The 26,003-nt window shown below is 43.3% G+C and overlaps 1 protein-coding gene across 3 annotated transcripts; it reads right to left on the bottom strand.

Annotated features, from left to right (window-relative positions):
* Positions 1-291: 291 nt before the first annotated feature.
* On the bottom strand, positions 292-25,443 carry EXO1 (exonuclease 1). 3 transcript variants are annotated; one of them, XM_081188078.1, is made up of 14 exons: positions 25,236-25,443; positions 23,415-23,599; positions 21,155-21,274; positions 19,843-19,966; positions 18,975-19,112; positions 17,666-17,878; positions 16,483-16,670; positions 15,107-15,203; positions 14,349-14,577; positions 13,648-13,900; positions 10,859-11,348; positions 4,789-4,893; positions 1,621-1,814; positions 292-651 (listed from the first exon to the last, which is right to left on the bottom strand). In XM_081188078.1, the coding sequence occupies exons 2-14, from the start codon at positions 23,573-23,575 to the stop codon at positions 501-503; spliced, it is 2,463 nt and encodes an 820-aa protein (XP_081044204.1). In that variant the 5' UTR covers positions 23,576-23,599; positions 25,236-25,443; the 3' UTR covers positions 292-500. The 3 variants fall into 3 exon arrangements, with proteins under 3 accessions (XP_081044204.1, XP_081044203.1, XP_081044205.1); XM_081188077.1 differs by having other exon boundaries at positions 25,272-25,443; XM_081188079.1 differs by having other exon boundaries at positions 25,290-25,443.
* Between the last annotated feature and the right edge of the window lie 560 nt (positions 25,444-26,003).

The raw sequence follows: 26,003 nt of genomic DNA, 5'->3' as shown, positions 1-26,003 counted from the left end.
AGCCCTACTGCTGTATGTGGCCCTTTGGATCAAAATGGGCTTTCAGATATATTACTGTGATCTACAATTTTTGTTAACCTTAGGACACAACAAATCTTTTACACTTACTTTTCCTTAAGCTTCCCCCCCTGTTCCTGGGCCATCTCGAAGTGGTATATTTACCAAAGAACCAAAAGCCACAACCTTTTAAACCGCCCCCCCCCCCAAGCTCACTTTCTTTTTGAGCTTGTTCTCTAATAGCATTTTGCTTTTATATTTATACTGGATAGATAAATCTTGTCCAGCAATAGATTTGTAGCCAAATTTATTTTATTAAAGCAAATATAAACACTGTAGTTCATTTTACTTCTTTCAAAACAGAAGCGGACAAGATCTCTGATAAGACTAAAATATACAGCTCACATCCAAATGTTCATTTTGATTTGTGTGTCCAGAAGCAAATTTGCCTGGACATTACGTTGGTCAATGGCTATAGTTCTGGTCATATCTGCAAGATCAGTTCATTTAAAGATTTTCCGCTGTACATGACTGAATTCAAGTTTATTTAAAGTGTCATCGTCTGTCTCTGGAGTGAGCTGGATGTTATCTTGGTTATCTTTGATTGGAGACAGTGGCTCTGGTTTTCTACAGGACGGTAGCCTTTCAGAATCCCTGCAAAATGAAAGCAAACTGTTAGTGCCCAGAAGTACTAACTAACAGTGCTTACAGACAGTACCTATTTATCTAGTTCAAAGTGTATTTATAGCATTGTGAGCCCCTGATAGGACATTCTGAGAGGAGCTGCAAGTGATTTAAAATCTGCCAAATGTCCATTAATTTTTTTTATCCTTGGTTTAAAAATTATTTATGAGACATATTCTACAACCAGAGAAGATCAAAGTCTGCTTCCTAGGAAATGTTCATTTCTACCCAACTAGAATAATATGCCAAGTAGGAGGAAAATCCCAAAGACTTACTCCTTGAATTAGGCAAAGAGGAATGAGAATGAGGCCTATTTGATAACATTCTTGTTCAATCTTCCTCCTTCAGCTAATACTAACACTAATTTTATTATTTATATACCACCCAGCCACTCTGGGCAGTCTGAACTAGCCTAGGTAGCCTTTATGAATCTCAGCAGTCTGATGATGCCAACATGCCTACTTCAAGAGCTGCAACAGCTAATATTTTGCCAGAAAGACACTTTTAAATTATTTATTTCACAACTTTAATAAACACTTGATTGAGATCCTATTACAAAGCAGTTTACAAAGGCTAACAAAGTGCTTAGCGGTCATATATCATCTTCATCAGTATGCAATATTTAAATAAAGTTGATGAAGATCTAGTAGAAGGAAACTGTCGTATTGAGATACAGTGGTACTTCTGGATGCGAACGGGATCCGTTCCGGAACCCCGTTCACATCCTGAAGCGAACATAATACGCGACTGCACGTCTGTGCGTGTGCAGGTTGCGTTTTGCCACTTCCACGCATTACGTCATTTTGAGCGTCTGCGCATGCAGCGAAACCCAGAAGTAACGTGTTCCATTACTTCCGGGTCGCCGCGGAGCACAACCCGAAAACGCTTAACCTGAAGCGTATTCATCCCGAGGTATGACTGTATAGGAAAAACATTCACCTTTTAAACTGGAAGGTCCTCCAAAGTTCATTAATTGTCACCTGCAACCCTGCCTTATTTTCAGAATTATGATGTTTTTTCTTCTTTGCACTGGCTGTTTTCTTGCTCAGACCACTAACTTTGGCAGGCAGCAATCTCTTGTGTTCTGTCACAGCGTGGGATTTCGCAGAATTGCCTTGAAGTAATCCAGGAACCTGGAGATGGAGAGAAATATCAGCTGCTGTTCCATTAAAGTCCTTATGATTTGTCAGTAAAATGATCACATTGCATCACCAACAAGTGCAATTTGTTCAAAAACTCAATGTAGAGCGTCATTATATTCTGATCCCTCCCTCCCAAATGATCTCTTTACCAACAAAAACTTGTCCATTTCTAAATAGCTCTGTGTGCATCTATATATATGTATCTATATTTATGCGTATATAAATTTACACATGTCCGACTGACATGCGAATCTGCATGCGGGAATCACACAGAACCTGTAAATGACTTTTGAAATGGCAAAACAACTGTCATAAAGTTTGCTAAGCAGCAGATTTGTCTGGACACAAAGAAGAGAGGGGACCTGGTGGATTGCCACAGGGAAGACATTCTAATTTTGGTACCCCCATCAAAAGGTTTAGCTTCCTGTACCACATCTCCCAGAACAAGGGAACAGAGAACACGGCTTGTGGCATTGATCTTAAGGCCTGGGCAAGAGTCGGTTCATCCTGGAGGAAGATACTCAGGTAAACAGGCTTAGGAAATCTATAGACTGCAAACACAGTTGTCCCTTAAAGCTTCTACTATTTCTAATCTGCTAGAGCAGTATTTGTACTAAAGTCTCAGGGTATCAGGGCTGCTTACAAGCAGTGCTAAGCAACGTTAAAAAAACTAATTAAAAGAGACAGTATCCCACGATTCTAAAAAGCATTTTGTGCAAGCATGTCTGTACACACACTATTAGGAAAAGGAATCTGTCCCCACACAGTGAAGTCACTAACCACAAGAGGTCACTATAATTCTGAAGAATACAGAATGCTATTTAGAGTCTTAGTAACATGTTTTATAAAGAAGTTCTTTTTATGTATATAAAAAACCTGCTAGTAAACACTAGTCATGAGGATGCTCATTAGACCTGTACAGAAGCTTCTCCTTTAAGCAATCAATTACACAAAAAAATCCAGAGATGTTTACATCAACCAGCACAATCTTTCCCATGCCTTCTTTATTATGAAGGGTGTTTCTCAGAGCTTTTTGGCATCATTGCCAGTGATGAAATTCCATCTGCACCACAAAGAACAACCGTAGAATTTGTTCTCAGCTCAAGCCTATCATTAACCAAGGAATCCACAGCCTATATTGTCTTCCCAAAAGAAAGGGAAAGATGACTGATGCAATGAGGGAGACATACTAGAAAAACTGGAGAATCCAACAACTCAGCCAGGGTTTAGATTACTGGAAATGAGCTGCAGCCGCTCAGGCTAGTACAGTGGTACCTCGGGTTAAGAACTTAACTCGTTCTGGAGCTCCATTCTTAACCTGAAACTGTTCTTTACCTGAGGTACCTCTTTAGCTAATGGGGCCTCCTGCTGCCGCTCCCGCAAGATTTCTGTTCTCACCCTGAAGCAAAGTTCTTAACCCAAGGTACTATTTATGGGTTAGCGGAGGCTGTAACCTGAAGCGTCTGTAACCTGAGGTACCACTGTATTCCCCATCCCTTCCTCCTTCATGCACAAGAGAATAATTTTAATTAATATATTAAGTGTTCAAATGACTTCACATGCATTATTTAGTTGCAATCCTTACAACAACCTTGTAAGGTAAGTTGATATTATTATCCCCCACCCCCCGCAATATTGCAGATTTGTCAGTGGGGAGGGACGATGTCAGCGACTTACCTTACAAGGCTGAGAGAGAGTGGCTTGTCTAATGTCCCCACCCCAGTGAAATCATGACAGAGGCTAGATTTGAATCAGGGACTTCCCGATTCCCAGCTCAGTCTCTTAGCTACTACACTGCAGCAACTCTCAGGTTAGTGAATAACCAAGGATCTGAAAACCACAGGTTCATTCTCGCTCATCTTAATTTTGGTTAGAGCAAACCACAGTTCCACAATTTTATACATTATGTGTGGCTGGCTTATTCGAACGTGTGGGCAAAAATATACATCAATGCATCATTACAACGAATAGTCTAATAACTATTCGTTTCAAGGTATAATCTGACAATCCAAACAGCATCCTTGAGTAAACTCTTAGCCTGATTTACATCACAGGGTGTGAAAATAAATAAGATCAGGGATAGTCTCTGATCTGTAACAGTCACAATAGGAAATATGTGCAAATAAAATAAATGTCAGACGAGGTCCCTAGTTCTAAAAATTTACAATCCAAGTCTTACCCGTAAGACTCATTACAGTGGTACCTCGGGTTAAGAACTTAATTCGTTCTGGAGGTCTGTTCTTAACCTGAAACTGTTCTTAACCTGAAGCACCACTTTAGCTAATGGGGCCTCCTGCTGCTGCTGTGCTGCTGCTGCACAATTTCTGTTCTCATCCTGAAGCAAAGTTCTTAACCCGAGGTACTATTTCTGGGTTAGCGGAGTCTGTAACCTGAAGCGTATGTAACCCAAGGTACCACTGTATTTCTATTTGAATGCCACTTTTCCACAAAAAATATGCCCAAAGTGGTTCACAACACAACAGCAAAATATATACCATTGCATCTTTACAACAAATAGCCTAATAAATATTCATTTCAAGACATAACCTGGAATCCAAACAATTAGTATAATAAAATCTAACAATTAAAAATGTATTATGAAAATAGGCAACAGCAATAATTTACACACCTACAAATTGATACTGTTTATTTTGAAATATATAAACCAGAGTCAGATAGGATAAAACTTTCCAAGGCATTAATAAATAATATAGCCAGCAGACAGTTCCTCAAAAGTGCCAAGCAACAGATATGACAATCAGATTTTTTAGAGCTTGGATGTGATGATCTCCAACATGTGCTATTCTTTAAGGAGCCAACAGAGATGGGGGGGCAGGGGGTGATGTTTCATCTCTTCCGCTGTGCTCCCGCTGCATTTCAATGCATAGGTATGTATTTACATACCAAAAAAGAAAAGAACAGAAAAATTGAACATAAAAAACTAAAGAGGAAAAAAAAGGCATACCTTGCTATTGAACTCCATATCCTTATTTTCAGTACACAATGAGTCACAGAACTGAAAGATTTGGGAATTCAAATTACATTTTGATTCCGGACTGCAGTCAGGTTCCTATGGTACAAAAAAAGCGAAAAAGGCAAGTGTTATTTTATATATAATTTAACGGTGGCTAGTATATCATAATCTAAACAGAGAATTTCATGCTTGTTTTTAAAAGTTAAGTGAATGAAGATATGTCCCAATGGCAAAGATAAAATAATAAATGTAAGTTGCTCTTGTCTTTCTTAGTAAAGTAAAATCAGTATTTTGGTTTACAGTAGAGCTGGGCTACAACTCCCATTATCCTTATTAGTGGCCCTGTTGGCTGAGGTTAATGAAAGTAGAAATCCAACCATATGGGGGGTGGGGTACATAGGGCTAGACACACTGGTTGATAACTGTCAGGGAACTGCCATCAGAGCATCAGGTGGTGGAGGGACTCAGGCAGGATGAAAGAGACTCAACTGCTGAAGCAGGGACCAGCAGGGGGAGGAGTGATTCTCTGAGGGAATGTGAGCAGGAGGGAGGGCTCAGGGATGCTTCCAGCGAAAATAGTGGGGAGGTATCTGAGTCTCACATAGGGAGACCCATACCTCGCAGGAAACTGTCACGCCGTGAGTCCAGGAGACGCGTTTCCGTTAAGGAACTTCTTTGCTGGAAACGCTTCCGCAGGCAGCCACTGTCGGACTCTACTAGTGACTAGAGCAGACATGTCTGAGGAGCTCCGTCACACACGGAGGTTTGTGGGGGCACACAAACTCTGAGGGAGCACGTTTTCACGCACAAGCAGCTAATCAAACCCTCACAGCAGTCCGACAGTCTTTGTACGCTGCCTGTGCAAGAGAAGGCATCATGAGCGAACCAACCGGAACCGGAGGAGCAGGGGCTGGAGCTGGTCCAAGCTTGGAAGATAGATACCGAGCGTTGGAGGTTCAACTGGCCCTGCAGACGGCGAGGCTGGAGGAGAGAAGGGCTCAGGATGCAGACAAGAAGGGGAGAGCCACTCAATTCCCCAGAAAGGTACCAGGATTGGTGCAGAAATTTGGGGGGGACCCCAAGGACTACCATGCTTTTAGGACAGAGATGCAATATGCCCTTAATGTGCAGTTCGATGAGTTCCCTGATGAGGAATCGCGAGTTGCTTTTGTAATTGGGCATCTTGAGAAAGGGGCTAGAGACTGGGTTCGACCCCTAATGGCAACGCACAATGACATACTAAAGGACACAATGAAGTTCTTTCGTGCAATGGATATCATGTTTTCCAGCGATATTGAGGAAGGGGTGGTGCGCAGACAGCTAATGGCTTGTAAGCAGGGGAGTCGATCTGTCCGTGAATATTGGACTGAGTTTACCATGCTGATTCACAGACTGAGTTGGGATTTATCGGCGGCACCCGTTCAAATGCTATTTGAAGAAGGTCTTTCTTCGGGGGTGAAAGACGAGCTGGCACGGAGCCCCAGGGCGGAGTCTATGGATCAGCTGACCAAATCTGCGCTGACCATAGGAGCGCGGCAGGAGGCAAGAGCCTTGGAGAGGCGGGAAGGGAGAGGGGAACGTTGGAAGGAGTTCCGCATTCCAGACATTCCTGAGCCAGCTTTCCCGCCGGCAGAGCCGATGGAAATCGGAACAGCGCGCGCGCGCGCATTTTCAAAAACCAGCGAGGGAGCTAAGAAGGAGGGAAAGGGCCCCCGGAAATGCTATCTCTGCCAACAGCCAGGCCACTTTGCCAGAGTCTGCCCCCAGAGGAAGGAATGGCAAGGGATGGTGGGAGCTGTTGAGGGGGGAGAAGAAGGGGGAGAGGAGCAGGTAAAAGCCAACGCCTGGTTGCCACAATTGGGGCACTGCAGCCAGGCCAAAGAGCAGTGAAAGTGCCCGTGCCAGAAGCTCCTCGACCTGCTCTAGTGATTGAAGTGTCGCTAGAGCTGCAGAATGGGCACCCCCTAAAAATAAAGGCGCTATTGGACTCAGGCAGCTCCTGCAATTTTATGAGCAAGGAGTTTGCTGCTGAACACCAGATACAGACCATCCCTTTAAGCAACCCCCTGCAGGTGACCACGATTGATGGCAGGGAGTTGTTGGGAGGAGGAGTCCGCTTGCAGACTGTCCCAATGATAATGAGGGTGGCAAGGCACACAGAACTGATAGCGTTTAATGTGGCCACCCTGGGAGGCGCTCCCATTATTTTGGGAATGAGCTGGCTAGCTCTACATGATCCGCTGGTTGGCTGGCATCAAAGAGTGGTGTCCTTTGGTTCAGCACATTGCCTAGAACACTGCAAAGGGGAGAAGGGTTCAGTAGGGGCCCAAGCCACCCTAGCAGGGACTGAAGTAATGGGGAAGGTGAAGGTACCACCACAGTATGCAGATCTCAGCGACGTGTTCAGTGAGAAGGAAGCTGACCAACTACCACCTCATAGACCCTTTGATTGTCAGATCAATTTACTCCCTGGAGCACAGCTTCCCGTGGGCAAGGTGTATGCCATGTCAGACAGGGAAATGCAGGAGTTGCGAGGGTTCATTGACAAGAACCTGAAGAGAGGCTTCATCAGAGAGTCCAAAGCAGCAGGGGGGAGCCCAGTGTTCTTTGTGGACAAAAAAAATGCGGACAAGCCGAGACTTGTATGTGATTTTAGGCGGCTGAATGCAGTGACTGAACCGGTGGCGTTCCCTATGCCCAGAATTGATGATATTTTGAACATGGTGAGGAAGGGAAAGATTTTCACAAAGCTGGATCTAAGGGGGGCGTACAACCTGATACGCATAAGGAAAGGGGATGAATGGAAAACCACCATGTTTACCCCTTTGGGGGCGTTTGAATACCTCGTTATGCCATTTGGATTACAAGCAGGCTCCGCGTGTTTTCAATCTTTTATGAACCACGTGCTGGGCCCTTTGCTCTACAAGAATTGCGTTGCCTTTCTAGATGATGTGTTGGTGTATTCTGAGAATGAGGAGCAACATGTGAGAGACGTCAGAGAAGTGTTGAGCAGACTGCAAGCCAACAGGCTGTGGGTCAAACTGGAGAAGTGTCGGTTCCATACCAAGGAGGTGGAATTCCTGGGGTACCGCCTGTCAGACAAGGGATTGGCCATGGATCCCGGCAAGGTACAGGCAGTGCTGGAATGGAAAACACCCAAAACCAAGAAGGATGTGCAGAGGTTCCTAGGGTTTGGAAACTTTTATCGTAAGTTCATCCGCAACTTCGCCCATCTGACGGCGCCCATCACTGACTGTCTCAGCAGTAAGAAGAAGTTTGTATGGACGGCGGAGGCGGAGCGAGCGTTTGAGGAACTGAAAAGGGCCTTCGCCTCTGAAGAACAACTTCTGCATGTGGATTTACGAAAGAAGCTAAGGGTGGAAACAGACGCATCTGACAGAGCCATAGGGGCGGTGCTTCTTCTGCAGCCGGGGAAGGAGGAGTCGGAGTGGCGTCCGTGTGCCTTCTTCTCGCGGAAGCTGAACAAATCCGAGAGGAACTACACGGTGTACGACCGAGAACTGCTTGCTATTCATGAGGCGTTCCGGAGATGGAGGCATCTGCTAGTTGGTGCACAACATAAAGTGCAAGTGTGCACGGACCATAAAAATCTAGAGTACTGGAGAACGGCGCGAGTGCTCAACCAAAGGCAGTTGAGATGGGCCCAAGAGTTCTCCAAATTTAACTTTGAGATTTGTTATGTGCCAGGCCCAGAGAATGTTAGGGCGGACGCTCTCTCACGCAAACCTGAATATTTGGAGGGGGAGGGAGCACCCGAAGAAACCCATATCATTCCAGAGGACCGCTGGGTGTGTGGGGCGACTTTGGTGGGGCAAAGGGAATTGGTAGAGGGTACGGTGCAGGATGCATACGCCCAGGGGAAACTCAGGGATCTCAGAGGGGAGGAAGACAAACCCGGTGGTTTTGAGGAGAGAAATGGGGCATTGTATTATAAGGGAGCGTTATATATACCTGAAGGGGAATTGAGGGAGAAAGTACTCAAGCAGCTGCACGATAGCCCCACAGCAGGGCACTTTGGGCAACACAAAACCATGTGGCTGGTTACCAGGGAATTTTGGTGGCCCAAGGTCAGGGAAGATGTGCGGGAGTATGTGAGAGGGTGTGAACAATGCCAAAGAGCCAAGGGGGAGAGGCAGGCGCCGGCTGGTTTATTAGAACCACTGCCCACACCTGAGAGACCGTGGGAAGCAGTGGCAATAGATTTCATGACTGATCTGCCAAGGTCTAGAGGGAAAACAGCCATCATGGTTGTAGTAGACCTGTTAACTAAAATGGCCCACTTCATAGCCTGCTCACATGCAGTTACAGCAGAAGAAACCGCCAAATTGTTTGTAGAGAATGTGTTTAGGTTGCATGGCGCCCCCTTGAGGGTGGTTTCAGACCGAGGGAAACAATTTACTTCCAGGTTCTGGAGGAAGCTCATGAGCTTACTGCATGTAGAGGTTAATTTCTCGACGGCCCGTCATCCTGAAACCAACGGGCAGGCGGAAAGAGCAAATGGGGTTCTCCAACAATATTTGAGGTGTTATGTTAATGACAGGGAGAATGATTGGGTGGAGAAGCTGGCGTTGGCAGAATTTGCCTACAACAATGCAGAGAACGTGTCCACGGGGATGAGCCCCTTTTTGGCCAATCACGGGTGCCATCCCAGAGCCTTCCCAGGGGGGGAGGGGGAGAACTGGAGCGTTCCAGCTGCAGAACAGTTCGTGGAAGAAATGGAAGCGATCCATCGCCAGCTCCAACTCAACTTAAACAGGGCTAAGGAGGAATATAAGAGGCAAGCAGACAAAAACAGAAGGGAAGGTGAAAGCATCAGGGTGGGGGACCAGGTGTGGCTGTCTACCCAAGGGTTGCCATTCAAAGGAGGTTGTAAGAAATTAAGACCCAAAAGGCTGGGTCCGTTTGAAGTCATACAGCAGGTCAATCCAGTGGCTTTCAGGCTCCGGTTACCGAACCACATGAAGCTGCACCCAGTTTTTCACAGGTCGTTGCTGTCACCGTATAGAGGAGACAGTGAGGGGAGGGTCACTAGGGGACCAGCAATGGAGGAGAAGGAACACAGCTACCATGTAGCGGAGATCCTCGATTCCAGGTGGAAGGGAGATCAAGTAGAGTATTTGGTAATGTGGGAAGGGGAACCGGAGTCGGAAAACACCTGGGTTAGGGCAGAGGATGTCAATGACGAGGTTTTAATAGAGACTTTTCATCAGAGGTTCCCACGTAAACCTCAGCCTGTAGCGAGGTTCCGAAGGGAATACTTTGCCACCACCGACGAGGAAGAGGAGTTGGAGGGGTTCCCAGATTCTGAAGAGGAGGAGGATTCAGCTGGCCAGGACGACGATCGATGGAGAGAATTGTTCGAGACGTCAGAAGATGAGGAAGATTCGTTTCGGGGTTTTAGCCCTTCACCTCCCAGGGGGGAGGAATTGGGAGGGGGTGAGGGGGGCCCTGGAGGGGAAGTGGATGTCAGGGAACTGCCATCAGAGCATCAGGTGGTGGAGGGACTCAGGCAGGATGAAAGAGACTCAACTGCTGAAGCAGGGACCAGCAGGGGGAGGAGTGATTCTCTGAGGGAATGTGAGCAGGAGGGAGGGCTCAGGGATGCTTCCAGCGAAAATAGTGGGGAGGTATCTGAGTCTCACATAGGGAGACCCATACCTCGCAGGAAACTGTCACGCCGTGAGTCCAGGAGACGCGTTTCCGTTAAGGAACTTCTTTGCTGGAAACGCTTCCGCAGGCAGCCACTGTCGGACTCTACTAGTGACTAGAGCAGACATGTCTGAGGAGCTCCGTCACACACGGAGGTTTGTGGGGGCACACAAACTCTGAGGGAGCACGTTTTCACGCACAAGCAGCTAATCAAACCCTCACAATAACAACAGCCAGACGGACTGGCGGGGGGACCAAGAGTTTCGTCAGAACTCATTTTACAGTGGAGATCCAGATGTATTGGAATAAATAAGAGCTGTAGACTATTCCCTTGAGATGGAAGTGGCAATTTAATTAACTGCTTAACTGAAGCACAGGGTGGTGATCTTACTCTGCCAGAAGGAGCCTTTTTCTTGGTCATCCGTGAATATTCCGAAGTGCCCAGGCTATTTTGCGACACTCTGTCAAGCTCCTGTTCTGATGAGCGCTGCAGTTCTTTTAAAGGGGAAGACTCTTCATCCGACTCTTTACTTGCCGTGGTGTTTAGCGTTTGTGATCCTGACACCTCACAACTCTGGGGGGTGACTTTGCTGGGTGTGCGTCGGCGAAACTGCTGTAGCAATGCTATACTTTGCAATGGACTGGGTGTCTCAGGCCTATCTGCCAAGCTTCGAGTCCAGTTGAAACAGCTTGTCTGTGTTGTCCTGGGTGACAGCAAGGCAGTTCTAGTTTTTCCACTCTCTGAAGAGGAAGGACCAAGATCCTCTGTTACTGTATTTCCTGCTTCCACAATCTGAGAATCCACTTCACTGCCCTGCGGTGATTCATGGATCTCACCCTTTGATGTATTGTCAGGCTGATCCATCACTTTGCAGAAGAACCTAACATACATTGGAAGAACAGAGGTAATAAATGGGAAGGAGGGATAAAGCGAAATGGCTGCAAGCATGAAGGACTCTTTGCAATTTAAAACAGCACAAATTCACCAAAAGGAAGCAACTAGGAATATTTGTTAAGGTGTCACGGATACTATTCGTTTGTTATTATGGACACTTGCTAAGTAAAACAAGGAAGAATGTGGATATTAATAAATTATACCAAACAGATAGGCCTACGCTTCTCACAGCTCTTAAGAGGATAGGTACTCAACTGATTGTGTTGCAAAATGTAGCAGCAGTAATTATTATTTACTAATTTATATACCACTCAAATGCCAAAATGGCTTCTAAGCAGTTTACAGCTATAAAGTCAACACATAATTCAAGTACACAAAACATTAAAGCATCCTTAATTAAAAATATAATTAAAACAGTGAAAACGGTAAAATCACATGTTCGGTTGGGGGGTGGGGAATGCTTGCCTAAACAGGTGTTTCTTCAGGAGCTGGCAGAAGACCAACACTGATGGACCAATAAGACTCTCCACCTAATAATGCCAGCATAACTAAACCTCCTTTGTACGAGCACAATAAGAGAATGGGCTTTTAGTGGAGGTATTAGAGGCATCACTGAACACAGTATAGGAGATCACAGATGTCGTAGTCAGAAAGCCAGAGATTGCTTTCTAGCCTCATTGCACAGTCCACCAGCATAATCCTACAGCAGTGACTAATACCCTGCTTCAGAAACTGAACATGGCAGTATTTTATATACCACAAAGCACTGGCGTGACATTTTTCCTGCAGAGGAGTGTGCTAGAAGGCTCATCATCCATTCAGTAGCAACTTGAAAACAAGCCGGTATTTTGTGATGCCAGGTTCATTTCCTCTTGTTGTTCTTACTTTTCATTCATATAATTAAATACACAACTATCAGACTATGTGCTAAGGATACACTATTCTACGTGTAACCAATGGACAGTGCAAAAGGAGTGCAAAAGGAGGAAATGCAAATGGGAAGCTTGTTTTTAAGGTTTTATTGCTGTAAATCACAATAATGATGGAATGTAATATATATAGTGGCATACAAATATTTTAATGACTAACCAAACCAAGAACCTGATGCACACAACTTGCACTACGGAAGCCCTGGGTAATTTTGTTGTCGCTGCTGGCATTGTTGGAAGAGAAAAACACATTTTCATAATCAAGTGGCAGACTTTGGGGCATGTTTGTTGTTTCTGGGTTATGTGAAATCTTCATAGGCTTCCAGAACTGTACTCTAGTTCTTGAAATGTTAGGAGAGGATAAAATATGGAGAGCTATTTGAGGAGAGCAGTAACACTCTGCTGTGGGAAAAGGCAAGCTGAATAATCCCCAATCACTCTCTCAACCTTAAAGAAAAGGTTTTTTTTGCTGAAAACACCAGGAGATTCCCATGCCTTCTCCAGATGATTTGCACTTATCTAGAATGTGCTGAAATCTTTTTTTTTTTTTTTGTATGTAGGCATACATACCAAGGAATCATTTTCCATGTACTGTACTTCCCAAGAGCAAACTTTCATATTCAGTTTTGCTTTGTATGGGAGGAGTGCGACATGCAGAACGAGAATATAAAATCACTGGGGACTTTGGTGATGCAAAGATGTAGAAATCCACCCTTCACCTGACCTGCCAACCTCTTACTGACACACCCTCCTCCCCAGTTGATATTACAGTGCGTTTTGACTAATTTGAGTTGGGAACGGTCTCAAGAGGCCATCAGATGAAAGCTTCTGCACACTGTTAATTTTGACTTTTACTTTCAGATGCCAGTTTAATATTGCTCCTCGGGCAATTTACGTCACATTTGTTTTGTGTTGTTAACTCCTAAGTCAATTTTTAAAAAGAGGATTTTATATGTAAAGCTGGTCTGGAGGCTGCTCTGACCAGATTATGATTCATCCTGCCCTTGTTCAGCTTTCCTTCGGGGGGGGGGGATATATGAAGAAGCAAATCAATCCAAATTATAGTACTGTACATGTACATAGTTTATGAGCATGTAAAGGTAACTGCTTATTTACATGTGAATAGTTTTTCAAAGGAACCAAAGACTTTGCCAACTAGATTTATTGTGTCACTTTCTCTGACGTGTCCCCTAGGGTCTTTTAGAAGGTAGCCTAGTGTGCTGAATATATTATATATTTTTATATTATATTTTGCTTTTGAGTATGCCACTTCTACTTTTTGTAATGAAGGGAAACTGCAGAGTCAAATTCCCCAAGAATGTAACTTTTTACATACTGAACTTGAAGAAAGCATACCTGCTTCTAGTCCCCGGAACAACAACAACTGCATCACTCTCTTCATTCTTCTTCCGCAAGATGAAGGCAAATTTATTTCTAAGCCTAGGATGGGAGCTTGAACTTTCTTTGTCTCTGCAAGAGTCCTCTGAAGCAGCAATCGCAGACACTGCACCAACGAACGCAGGATGCTCACCATCTTCATTGCTTTCCATCTTAGGTTTTTTGGTGTTTGAAAAATACTGGCTTAGCAGGTCACCTTCTGACAGCTCTTCTAAATATATATATGAAAAATACACATTGTAATTGGTTCACAACAGAAAAAGACTGTAAGGAATATTTTTTTTATATATTTTTTTAAAAAACTAAAGAAAACCATTAAGAAATGTAGATATATTGATCTTAATTTGATTCCCTTTCAGTGTAGAAGAAACAAACGCTAAGTCACCAGATATTACATTAATACATTAGTTTGCAGCAGCAGAAAATTGGATTGCTATGCAAAAATGGGATATTATAAATATATACCAACTATTGTTAAACTGATTGGATTCTCTATGCTAAAGAATCCTATTCCTTCAAAGTGTTTATAGAAAGGGATAAACAAAATAAATATGTTATGAGGGGAAAGCTTTCAAGTCTTAAGCCTTCGAGAACATTTTAGAGTAAGAGGAAGGTTTTCTTTTTCACATACAATCTCTTTAGAGATTTAGCTATCATACCATGCCTTGGTCTTTTTGCCAATGGCGCTTTGCTGGGAAGCTTCAGCCCTTTAATGTTAACTAGTCGCTCCAGGCCTCTGGTTGTGGGTTTCTCCAACGCTGAGGCTGAATTTGTTGTAATCTTGGCAGTGGAACCAGGTTTGTAGTCTCTGCTCCAAATGCTCTTTAAATTGGGTGGCTGCTCTTTGGCATATTTGTCGTCCCAGCCACGACTTCTGGGCTGTACAGACTATAGGAAAAGGAAACAAGAAGATGTATAATAGAGAAAAGAATGACTGGAGCCTGTTTCTCTTGAGACTGTAAAAAACGATGCAAATAATTTGATCGTTCTTCAATTCTGTTCCATCGATCTACTGCTGGCCATTGGCCAGTGTGGGAGGAACAATCCAAGGACATAATCAAGCCAACAATTGGTTAGAAAGCAACACTGCTCTTCCTGTTACCTCATACACCTCTTATCCCCATGGGAAGAGGAGGAAGTGTTGATGTATTAGGTCTGCTTTGGGTCATCCAGGCAGCAGTCCTTTGAGCAGGGACCCCCCAAATCGGCCCTCCAGCTGTTTTGGGGACTGCAGCTCCTATCATCCCTAGCTAACAGGACCAGTGGTCAGGGATGATGGGAATTGTAGTCCCAAAACAGCTGGAGGGCCGAGTTTGGGGATGCCTGCCTTTGAGCGTGCAACCACAGGCCAACATGCAACTTCACATTCCTCACAAAGTCTCTAAAGGTGATGTGGCATTTAGAAGTAAAACACTACCTGTTGAGCATCAGGGTCGTAGTCATCAATTTGCTCCATGGTATTGATGTCTTTATTCCCAAGTGCTATTTGAAAAGCAGCGCTATCACCGATGTGCCTAAGTTAATCAAATTAAGGGGGAAATGCAGTTCTTCTATTGAAGAAGAAGAGTTTGGATTTGATATCCTGCCTTTCACTCCCTTTAAGGAGTCTCAAAGCGGCTAACATTCTCCTTTCCCTTCCTCCCCCACAACAAACACTCTGTGAGGTGAGTGGGGCTGAGAGACTTCAAAGAAGTGTGACTGGCCCAAGGTCACCCAGCAGCTGCATGTGGAGGAGCGGAGACGCGACCCTGGTTCCCCAGATTACGAGACTACCACTCTTAACCACTACACCACACTGGCTCACTGCTTTTTTTCTTGAAAGCAGAGTTTTATAAAGAGATTTAGCCTCTATATAATCAAAACTAAATTCTACATCTTCTTCTTTGAATGGATGAATGCCTCCTAACCACTTTGCACAGCTTAGCCAAGATATTAAAGCTTTACATCAGAATTAGCCCTTCTTAACTTTATCCCTGGAAGACTCTGTGCTAAGAGTAGAAGCCGTCATTCTAGTAGGCAATAGTTTTGTAGTTGCCTGAGGTATTTGAAGCAGCATTACTGTTTATACAAGTTTAGCATTCTCTCAAAGGAAAGAAGAGGTGCTAAACGGAATCTGTGAAATGAACTGGTTTAGAAACAACAGTTATGTTCTGTTTTATAGTAAAAGAGTCCATGATAATTGAAGATTTCAAGATAGCCACCATTTATATAATGGATGGTGGAGGCGCTAAACAGCTTAGAAAGCCTTCTTAAAAATATGGTACTTTAGGACCTTTTAACTGAGATTTTAAGAAATACTGGATGAATGAAAAACCACTAGTAAGAATTTCTACATTTAAGAAAGAGATCAGATGGCCCACTCGATAGTTCACTTTTATCAAACTTTATTCAATGTTAGAAAGCCATTAAACAGCTAGTTTTCCTTGCAAAATTGACTTGAACAATGCAAAGGAAGGTCTACATTACATCCCTGAATATTTTAAACATACTTAAAGGCACCCATTTTTTTCAAATGGAGCAACAACTAGCACCAGTAAGTCAAATTTAAGGAGTTTATAAGTTCCACAGATTTCTACGCATGATCTTCAACTCTGATATTGTTGGTACTTATACCCATATCCTAGGCATGTTTAACCCTGCAGCGAAAGGTCTCAAGCGTTGCAGGGCTTACTTCCAAGTAAGTATGCACAGGACCACAGCCTCAGAAGTGCTTAACTTTGCCTGGCACCCCAGAGACCCCATGAAAAGGAAGAGACTATAAAGACATTATTATTTTTATTTGATAAAGGATACTTTCCTGCATAAAGCAGTGTTTCTGGATCAACACCATCTTCGTAAGCATTCAAAGGAACAAGCTGTCTCCTGACTGGGTCAAAAACCAACTGATAGAGGAAAGTATTATTAGCACGAGTAAATCCTTGTATGTATTCTTCTGGTACCAAAATATTCATCTTCAAATACTGCCCCATTTTCCGAATGACCTGGAAGAGAAAAGGGCATGTTATGCAATGCACAGCATACTTGCGAGACAGCAGGCACAACGGCTTGGACCATTTATTGCTTGGACCCATTCATGTAACAGAGAGGACAATGTCCGCCAACACTTCCTTCCCTATGCCAACCCTCACACCCTTCCCAAGGTTCCCTCAAACTCCGAGAGCAGATTTTCAGCGGTTGCACCAGGAAAAGGAAGGATCAAAAACCCTGTTCCATTCACGGAATTAGGATCTATGCTCATTGTTTTGTCACTCTAAAAGCATTGTCTAGTATGTACTCCAAAGCTGAAATGGTTCTTGAAAAGAGGCATGGGGCAGACGAGTAATGTTTTAAGACCTTTGACAAACTTCCTTTAAAAAAAACAACCCCCAGATCTGATATTTCCCCAAAGTCCCAAGTATCTTTTCAGAGTGAGTGACGTACACTGAAAATTTGGACCAAATGTTATTTTCTGCCTTTATTCTCCCTCTCTTCAAATAGTACCGCAAACAAAACAAAACAAAAAAAAATCATCCTGGAAAGCTGAGGAGTAGGCATGATTTCTGAAACAAGAGTTTGGACTGTGGCCCTTTATATTTGCCAGTATGAAAATAATGATAAATCATTTAATAATGATAAAGCTTGTATATAGTTAAAGTCTAGGGCTGCTTCGAATCTTGGCTCATTTACAATTATTAAAACCAAAAAATGTATTTGTATCTCTGCCAAATGGACTCATTTGGAAAGATCCTATATGTAAATGTAACAAGGAAGAGTTAAGCTTTAGTCAACACGCAACATACAAGAGTCCACAAAACATATTATTGCTTAACTGTTTTCTCCAATTTACGTGAACAGCAGAACAAATTTCTTTTGACAGATATCTACATAATAACTCAATAGAGTACTTTCCCCAGAATTCCACCTCTCCAGAGTTGGCCTCACTATCTGTGGAGCTTTTGGAAAACATAAAGTTAACTCAAGAGCCAATAAAATTTACCTTTATAATATTAGGGTTATTGGCTATTTTTATCAGCCTGCAAGCCTTGCCTAATCCAATACCGTGAAGAGACGGAAGGTAGTCACAACCAGACAGAATACACATGTAACGGAATTTCTCTTCTGTAAACACATCACCAAGTTGTTTACACATTCCAAGCCGACTCTGGTCAATTTCTAAGCCGTTTCCACACTTGTCAATTTTCAGAAATACCTTAAAACAAAATAACGGACAAGTCCTTGTATTATTGTACTATTTCTACAAATGGTGGCCAAACAAAGAATTCTTTCCCAGTCATCAGCATATAAACGTCTTGTATATTTTACACTACAATTTTTCATCAATAAGCAATGCAACTTTGCATTTTCTATTACATACCTGTTGCATCTCTGTGACATTTGCAAACCCAGCAATCCCGTTCCCCCATACAGACATTGTCAAATTCTGTCCAGCGGTCACAGCCTGCCTAATGTCAGTAATACTTAGCATTTATATGGCATTTTTTTCAATGTACCTTCACTTACGTTATTCTCAGCAATCAGGGCCTCTCAGGAGACCAATATTATTCTCAATATATTCCAGACGGAGGAAGGAGAGGCCAACACTGAGAGATGCTGACCTAAGGTCCCCATGCAAATTCATGGCTGGGGAGGGTTTTGAAGCAGGAGCTTCATGCCTCACTGCACACTTACAGAATAATAGCTGCCTGGGGTCATATAGGATTAGGGGGGGGCCCTTGCGCCGCGCGCGGAGACGTCGCTCAGCCATGGCTCCCCGCATCTTCCCCATTGTCAAATTCCTGGTCAAAGGCGGCCTGACGGGGAGCCATCTACGTGGTTTACAGCCAAGGTTTGCTGAGTGGGGCGACGAGGGGGCCCGAGCCCTCTGAAAAGCCCAAGAAGTGCTCCCCCCCAGCTGTGGAAGAACAGGCAAAATATTTTGGCTGGAAGCTTCTGGCTGCCCCAAAGACAGAATTCTCTCTCTGCAGCTACTGGAACTCAGAGGTTCAGAGGACAATTGGCGCTCTCTCCGTAACCCCCACCAGGGCCTGTGAATATACCCAGAATGGATGGAAGTACATGAAGGACCTCATCAAATGAAACCTCTCTGATAAGCCCCCCTTTTGCCGCCTTTAATGGGGAGGGCTTAAGCACCAGAGTCTGGCCCCCGTTTCTCAAGGGCTGCAATAAAAGACTTTATAATAAGAAAAAATAAATAAATCAAAAATACGATTAGAGGGCTGGGTTTCCATGTATAGCTGAGCCCTAGTGCTGTCCTTTTGAGAAACGAATTACTAGATCTTTCCTACCTTTTTACATCCAAAAGCAAGAAGATCAGAATCCTCTGTAATTATAGCTTCAACTAAGCCAGTCTTGTTAAGATAGGCGAGCTGTGCATCCGCTTCATATGGAGCAACAATGCAATCTATTCCCCGGGCTCGGGCAGCCTGCAAGAGCAAAAAAAAAAACAACAAAAAACAATTAAAGCCCCCATTATAGTGCTTTACAAGTGACACTCCCTCCCCAATTGGTCTAGTCCCTAGTTCTTCCCTGCATGGTCCTAGTTGCCTCTCCTGACCACCTGAAGTTCTCCTAGGTGCAGAATTTAGGATTTTTGCATGGAATAAGTTTCCATACAAAGAACTGCATTTAGGCTCATTGATCGCTGAGTTGGTAAACAGTTTCCAGACAGTAACACTTTAGATTGCAGCTGTGGGGTTTTATAATATGAATGCTTCTCAATGCAAATATAATTCCTGCTCCCAAAGAAAAAGAGATGCATTACAGTGAAGGACTCCAGGCTACTTTAATTGATACAACTTATTTTTTGGGTGGTGTTGGTGGGGAAAGAGTACCGGGAACAATGCAGTTATTATGAGCCCTCATCTGCAGTCTGAAATGGCGCAGGCCTGACATTGGTTTGCTCCTTCAATGAGAAATAGGAGAAACATCTCTCTCTCCTATTTTATATATATAATATATAATTACATATCTCCTATTACTCAGATACTAACTACAGCAAATGGTTGAATAAACAAACACTACAAACTTTGAGTCACTATCCCTTCTGCAAAGCCTGTATTATGCAAACATCAGGGTTATAAGAAATGCAGTTATTCTGCCAATAAATATAAAATGGGAAAGCAGCAACAACCTACCAGCTAAAAGGCGACTTACTTTAATCACTTCGCAGGCCATAGCATGCGTAACATTAATGCTACGTGCAAAACATTCTCTGGCTTCTGATAATTTCCCTTCACGAAGCAGCTGTTTCCCTTTCAGGAGGTTTGCTTGCCGTTTTCTTCAAGATAACAAAAACAAACCCGTCGCCTCAGTGTCACACAACCATAACTGAACAGGTGGACAGCACCAGCATTGCAATACACATGGGAGACATGTGCATAAACCCTATTTGAGCATTTCAAAGAAAGCATGCGGGCAGCGCCTTGGAGGAGACACACACAACCTAGACACTCAATGTCGCTGTGTGTTTCAACTTCCTATGTTGAGCGGTTATATGATCAGGAAACCTGTGTTCTTAGGGTTCCTGATCTAAGGCTTGCTTAGAAGTCTCCCCCACCCCCCAGGCATGGGATGGTCAGGATGGACTGAGTGGGGACCGTGGGAGCATTTCCCTTTACACTTTATGCCCTCAGGGTTGTTAATGCCTGAACTATGGTGTCTGAGTCTACTATGTAAGAGCTTGAAAGCCAGATGTAAAAAGAAGCATAAATATATAAAATATATTGTGTAAACCTGAGGAAGGAAGTCCCTATTGAAGGAAATGGAACATAAGCATTTCACTGCACTGAAACTGTTACTAGAATACAATCCCATGGTTTTAACTAGGGTGCAAGATTTCTATGACTGTGCCTAAGTACAGTGGAACCTCGGAAGCCTTTGAACTCGAACGTTTTGGCTCCCAAACAATTGAAAACCAAACGTGATTGTTCCGGTTTTCAAATGATTTTCCAATTGGAATCCACGCCTTGGTTTTCGAACTGTTCCAGGAGTCGAACGGACTCCCGGAATGGATTAAATTTGAAAACCAAGGTATGGCTGTACTTTGTTAAGTTCAATTTCCACTTCCAAAAGCAGTGCCTCATGCTATTTACCTGTTCCAGCAGGTTCAGGAACTTTCTGGAGCAGCTTTTCAGGGAGAAGGAAAGTCTGTGATACAGGAGTAGAAGTTCTATTTGTTGATTTTTGTTAAAGCTGAATGTGTTCGCTATTGAGATGGTTGTAGGATGTGTTCAGCACTGAGTTTTTGCAAATTTAGCTAATGTTATTGTTGACAGGATCATATGCCACACTGCAGCATTACGGATGTCTGCTTAGATTTCAGCACTGCATTGCTTTATAAATTCTGCTCTCATTACGATAACATCTGAATTGTTTTCATAAGGAAGCTACTGTCTTTAAAGCACACATATCCTGCAAATCACCAGTTTGAATTTCTAATGGGGGGGGGGGGAGGCATAAGACTTACTCTCGTCGTGACTTTTCAACTTGCTTTTTGGAAGGCAGGGTACAGCCATCAAATACTAGAATGGGTTTGACCCCAAATGACAGAAGCATATCAGCAAGCTTCATGCAATAAACTACATATCTGTAGAAACAAACACAGTTGCCATATATCAGTTAGGAAATGTTCACCTTAATCCTAAAATGTAAACTGCTAGGGGAAATTTAATTATAAAGAGTCAAGGCACACTTAGCTTTGCAATACCAAAATGTCCACAAGATTAAGATACCTTGATACCACAGCATCCAAGGAGAGTTAACGTGGCATAATGGCTAGAGCAGTGGACTAGGAACTGCAAGACAAAGATTCAAATCCCCAGTCAGCCATGAAGCTCATTGAGTGACACAGAGCCTCTTTCAGTGTTGTTGTGAGGATACGATGCGGTGAGGAAGAACCAAGTTCACTGCCTTGAGCTCTTTAGAGGAAAGCTGGGATAAAAAGGTAACAATTCCATGCCTAATACAGTACTTAGCCAACAGAAATTAATGATGTGAACTTAGTTGCAAAAACAGTAATGGTAATTATATTAAACATATATAGAACAGGAACAGTCATCATTTCATCTTACATATAAACTTATGGGTATCAGTGGCCAAAGATGATCATAGAGATTTCCATTTTTCAGGCTGCTTTCATTTTAGCTGCAATCCTGAGTGCCAGCTGTTTACATTCTATTGATTAAATGGGGTTTACGTAGCCTGCAGCAGTCATAAGCAACTTAAAACACAACCACAAATTAGTATTATTCCTTTTAATTTAATTTATGCATTGGATAGCACATTAAGTACTTTTCCTATTTTTCTTGTCGACTGTTGCTAATTGATTACGAGATCTGTTAGTGGCAGTATTTTCCACATATATTTTTCCACTGAGCATTACACATCAAATAAAAGACTGCAAGTCAAAACTGTCTTCTAAAAACTGTACTACAGTTATACCTCAGGTTACAGACGCTTCAGGTTACAGACACTTCAGGTTACAGACACTCCCGGTTACAGACTCCACTAACCCAGAAAAAGTGTTTCAGGTTAAGAACTTTGCTTCAGGTTGAGAACAGAAATCGTGCTCCGGTGGCGCGGCAGCAGCAGGAGGCCCCATTAGCTAAAGTGGTGCTTCAGGTTAAGAACAGTTTCAGGTTAAGAACGGACCTCCAGAATGAATTAAGTTCTTAACCTGAGGTACCGCTGTATTAAGACATAACTCTCCAATTAGAGATTCTTTGCCAAACAGCTTTAACTGATCTGTTTGACATTTAAAGTTGTTTTTATTGTAGTACTGTGTTTATAGGCTTTATACCGCCTTGTGCCATTTTATACGAAAGTGTGGTTAATAGATTTTTTTAAAACAAACAAACAAACAAAGCCAATTAAACTCTCGTGTGAATTAAATATGTCTTACAGCAAAAAGGGAGGGGGGCTAGCCCCTGGCCTGGGGGCCTGATCCAGTTCACCATGCAATTTTTTCTGCTCACCACAAAAAAACCCTAGTCTTCCCTTTCCCTTTTCTGTAGTGTCCTGTAGATTGGTCTTATCACTGACATTTATGAGCTGCACTGTGGGAGACTTTTTTGTGCTGAACAGTGGGATAACAATTGCTTTAAATAAATAACAAGTCACTCTGCCTAGCCCAGCAACCCAAATGGGGGTAGCAATTGCTCCCTACAAGTCATTGTGATCTCATCATATCAAGTAGGGGAAGGAGCAACAACATTTGCATGCTTCAGCTGGAGTGGGGTGCTATGTGTCCCATACATTCCTGGGCATGGGGGCCTCACCCACATGTAACCACGAAAGGATTGGTCAAGGGTGAATATAGTTCTCAACCCCAAAAAAGTTTGGCACCACTCTTTTACAGGAAATACTTCCCCTATTTTATTATTTATTATTATTTATTGAATTACCGCATTGGCCCGAATATAAGCCGCTCCCTTAAAATTCCGCAGGCACTCACACCCGTTCCATTTTACCGTATGTCTGTTTCAGCAGCGATATCATAAAAAAACCATTTTTTGTAAGGTTGCGAAATTAAGCCACACGTTCACTTTTCTCAGTCAGAATATGGGGGAAAGTGAGGCTTATATTCAGGCCAATACAGTATATACTGCCCTATACCCGGAGGTGTCAGGAAAGATCAACATAAAAGCCACAATAGTATATATAATAACAATAACAACAACAACAACCCATTAACACCCATTCTGTCCGTCAAATTGCTTTTAACTTACTGATCTGTGGGTTCTCCTTTGGCTAGCTTTTCAGCACATGCATAGGCTCCTTTGTGGAGCCAGCAGTAAGTATCCACAGCAACTACTTGTCCTTTGTACTTCTTTACATGAGCAGCTTCGGCAGCCTCTTTGATAAATTGGAGCAAACCTTGGATCCCCATTGTTCTGAAGTCAAATCTAGGAAACTAGGAAGGAAACAAAGTCAATACAACCTCAATCCTTGAGAAACAAAAGCAAAACAACACTTTGCAACTAAACCAAACATCAGCATGAAACCACCAAGAGATGAAATGGTTGAGCATGGCTAAAATACTCAATTCTGACCCCAATGTAAGAGATCCTAGAGTTACAGTTACCTGCCAGGAATTTTGTATAGTTACCCTATGTTTTTCATTCAAGGGACAGTTCAAATGATACAAAATACCTGCATAAATAAATTTGTGTGCAAGCTTCATCATTGATACAGAGAGGTTAGGTTGAGCTTATGATGACTGCTCCCCCCTCCATTGTGTATATATGAGCAACATAAACACACATTGGAAGCTGCTATCTACAGTGTGATTTTCTATACTCAGTGCCGTATAGAACAGCTGTTCATTTAATGATTTTGTGATGTTTGAAACAGTCTTCGGAATGAATGTTATGAGCCACAAGTGAAACAAAATCTGACGTTCACCAATCCACATCTTTCCATCTCTCCCTGTTCTACACAATGTGTAAGATCCCATCTGACCTGAATGGGGAAATTTTTATTAAAACAAACTCAGGGAAAAAATCAAGAGATTCTAGTAGCTGCTGAGTTGGCATACCCAGAACCCCTTTTACCAAAGACTTAGTAACTGAAAATCTGGCAGTTCAAACCCCTTGCCCCTAAATCCTAGGATGTTAATATCCAATGTCGAACTTGATCCACAAAAATGCAGAGGACTAGTAACTCATGTTCATTTTCACAACACAATTGTTTTGGCGGGAAGCACTTACATAAAGGTTGGATGGCAGAGCTCTTCCACTCCCCCCCTCCCCCCCCATGTAATTTCACATAAAAGATTGCACCTTTTAAGTACAATACTGCAAGTCATGTGCTAATTGAAATCAATGAATATAAAGAAACCCATTTAACCAGATCAGGATAGTGGGATTTTCCCCCCACAGTCCAAATCACACTATTAAGTTCAGTGGGGCTTGCTTCCAAGTAAACAAGCTGAATCAGGCAGCAATCCCTTCTAGCTGCAAGGGCAGAGGAGATTATAATCTTATTTATACATTGTAATCCAGGAGTGAGCTGGTGGGAACTATTGACTGATTTGTGTGATTTGCAACTGAGCAGCAAGGATTTCCCACGCAGACACGAAGTGATTACATCGCCCCAAAAATATACTGCTGAAATGAATAATGCTTGGGGTAATCAGGAGTGGATTTTTATACTGAAGGACTGTGAGCTCCGTTCAGTTCCGGTGCTCAAAACAAAACATTGGGTTCAGAGTAGCATGTATATATGTTTTTGTGTTTTGCACTAGGCTTCGGTTGGCAGCTCTCCGGGTTCTAATAAAATAATAATAATAATAATCGAAGTAGATTCGGCAAGTTTGAAGTCTGTGCATCCTTGTTCGGGGCCTAAACAAACAAAACAAACAACAAACACACTACCCTTTGTGTGCGGAGTGGGAGAGCCAAGATCGTGCATGTGCTTTTCTCAGAAAAGGAAAGTATATTGGATTCCGCCAACGCACCCACTCCACGACCCATTGGCAGGGTATCCCTCTGAAAACAGTACAAATTAGGCTCGCCCACTCGACCCTCGTGGGGAGTTCAGAAACGTACAGCCGACCCCCTCTGCGGCCGCCGCTAAGCTCCTACCTATTCCGGCCCCGGTACCTTCAGCACCGAGGAGGAAGCGCCCGTTGACAGCGACGGCGGACCGGACCGGCTCCGTCCACTAAGCAAGAAGAGCGCCGGCTGCGCAGCGCGGGAAACAGTAAAGACGATTTTCAAGCCCCGCGCGCCTTCCCAGCCTCCAGGCCCCGCCTCCTCCTCTTCGCATGCGCACTCCCGCTCTCTCTTCCCTCCCTCCCTCCAAGGAAGCGAAGGCGCCTCCTCTCGACTACATCGCCCGGCATGCAACGCGGCCGCCAGGAGCGTGGCCCAGTTTTCCCAAAGATAACCTCGCGCATGCTGGGCAATGTAGTTAGTGAGGAGGGCAAATTCCTGGTGGACGGGGCTGTTTCGTTCTATTCCCCCTCCGTTATTTATTTATTATTTATTTATTTGTCAATCGTTTTATTTGCATGCCGCCTTTCATACCCTTCAACATTTCTCCAAAGAAAATAGGGACGCCGTATTTAATACTACTACTACTACTACTACTACTACTACTACTACTACTACTAATAATAATAATACGGTAATACCCCATCTATCTGACTGGGTTGCCCCCCGCTATTCTGGGTAGATTACAACACGTTGTAAAACGTTTAACATTAAAAACAACTTCCCTACACAGGATTGCCTTCAGATGGCTCAGGGGTTGGATGACTTCATACCCTCCAGTATTTCTCTTATGAAAATAGGGATGTTCTATAGAAAAGCGGG

Source organism: Podarcis bocagei, assembly GCF_964188305.1.
Source record: "Podarcis bocagei genome assembly, chromosome: 3".
Lineage (NCBI taxonomy): Eukaryota > Metazoa > Chordata > Lepidosauria > Squamata > Lacertidae > Podarcis > Podarcis bocagei.
The sequence above is the reverse complement of the archived record's forward strand: the minus strand, read 5'-3'. Positions and strand labels throughout refer to the sequence as shown.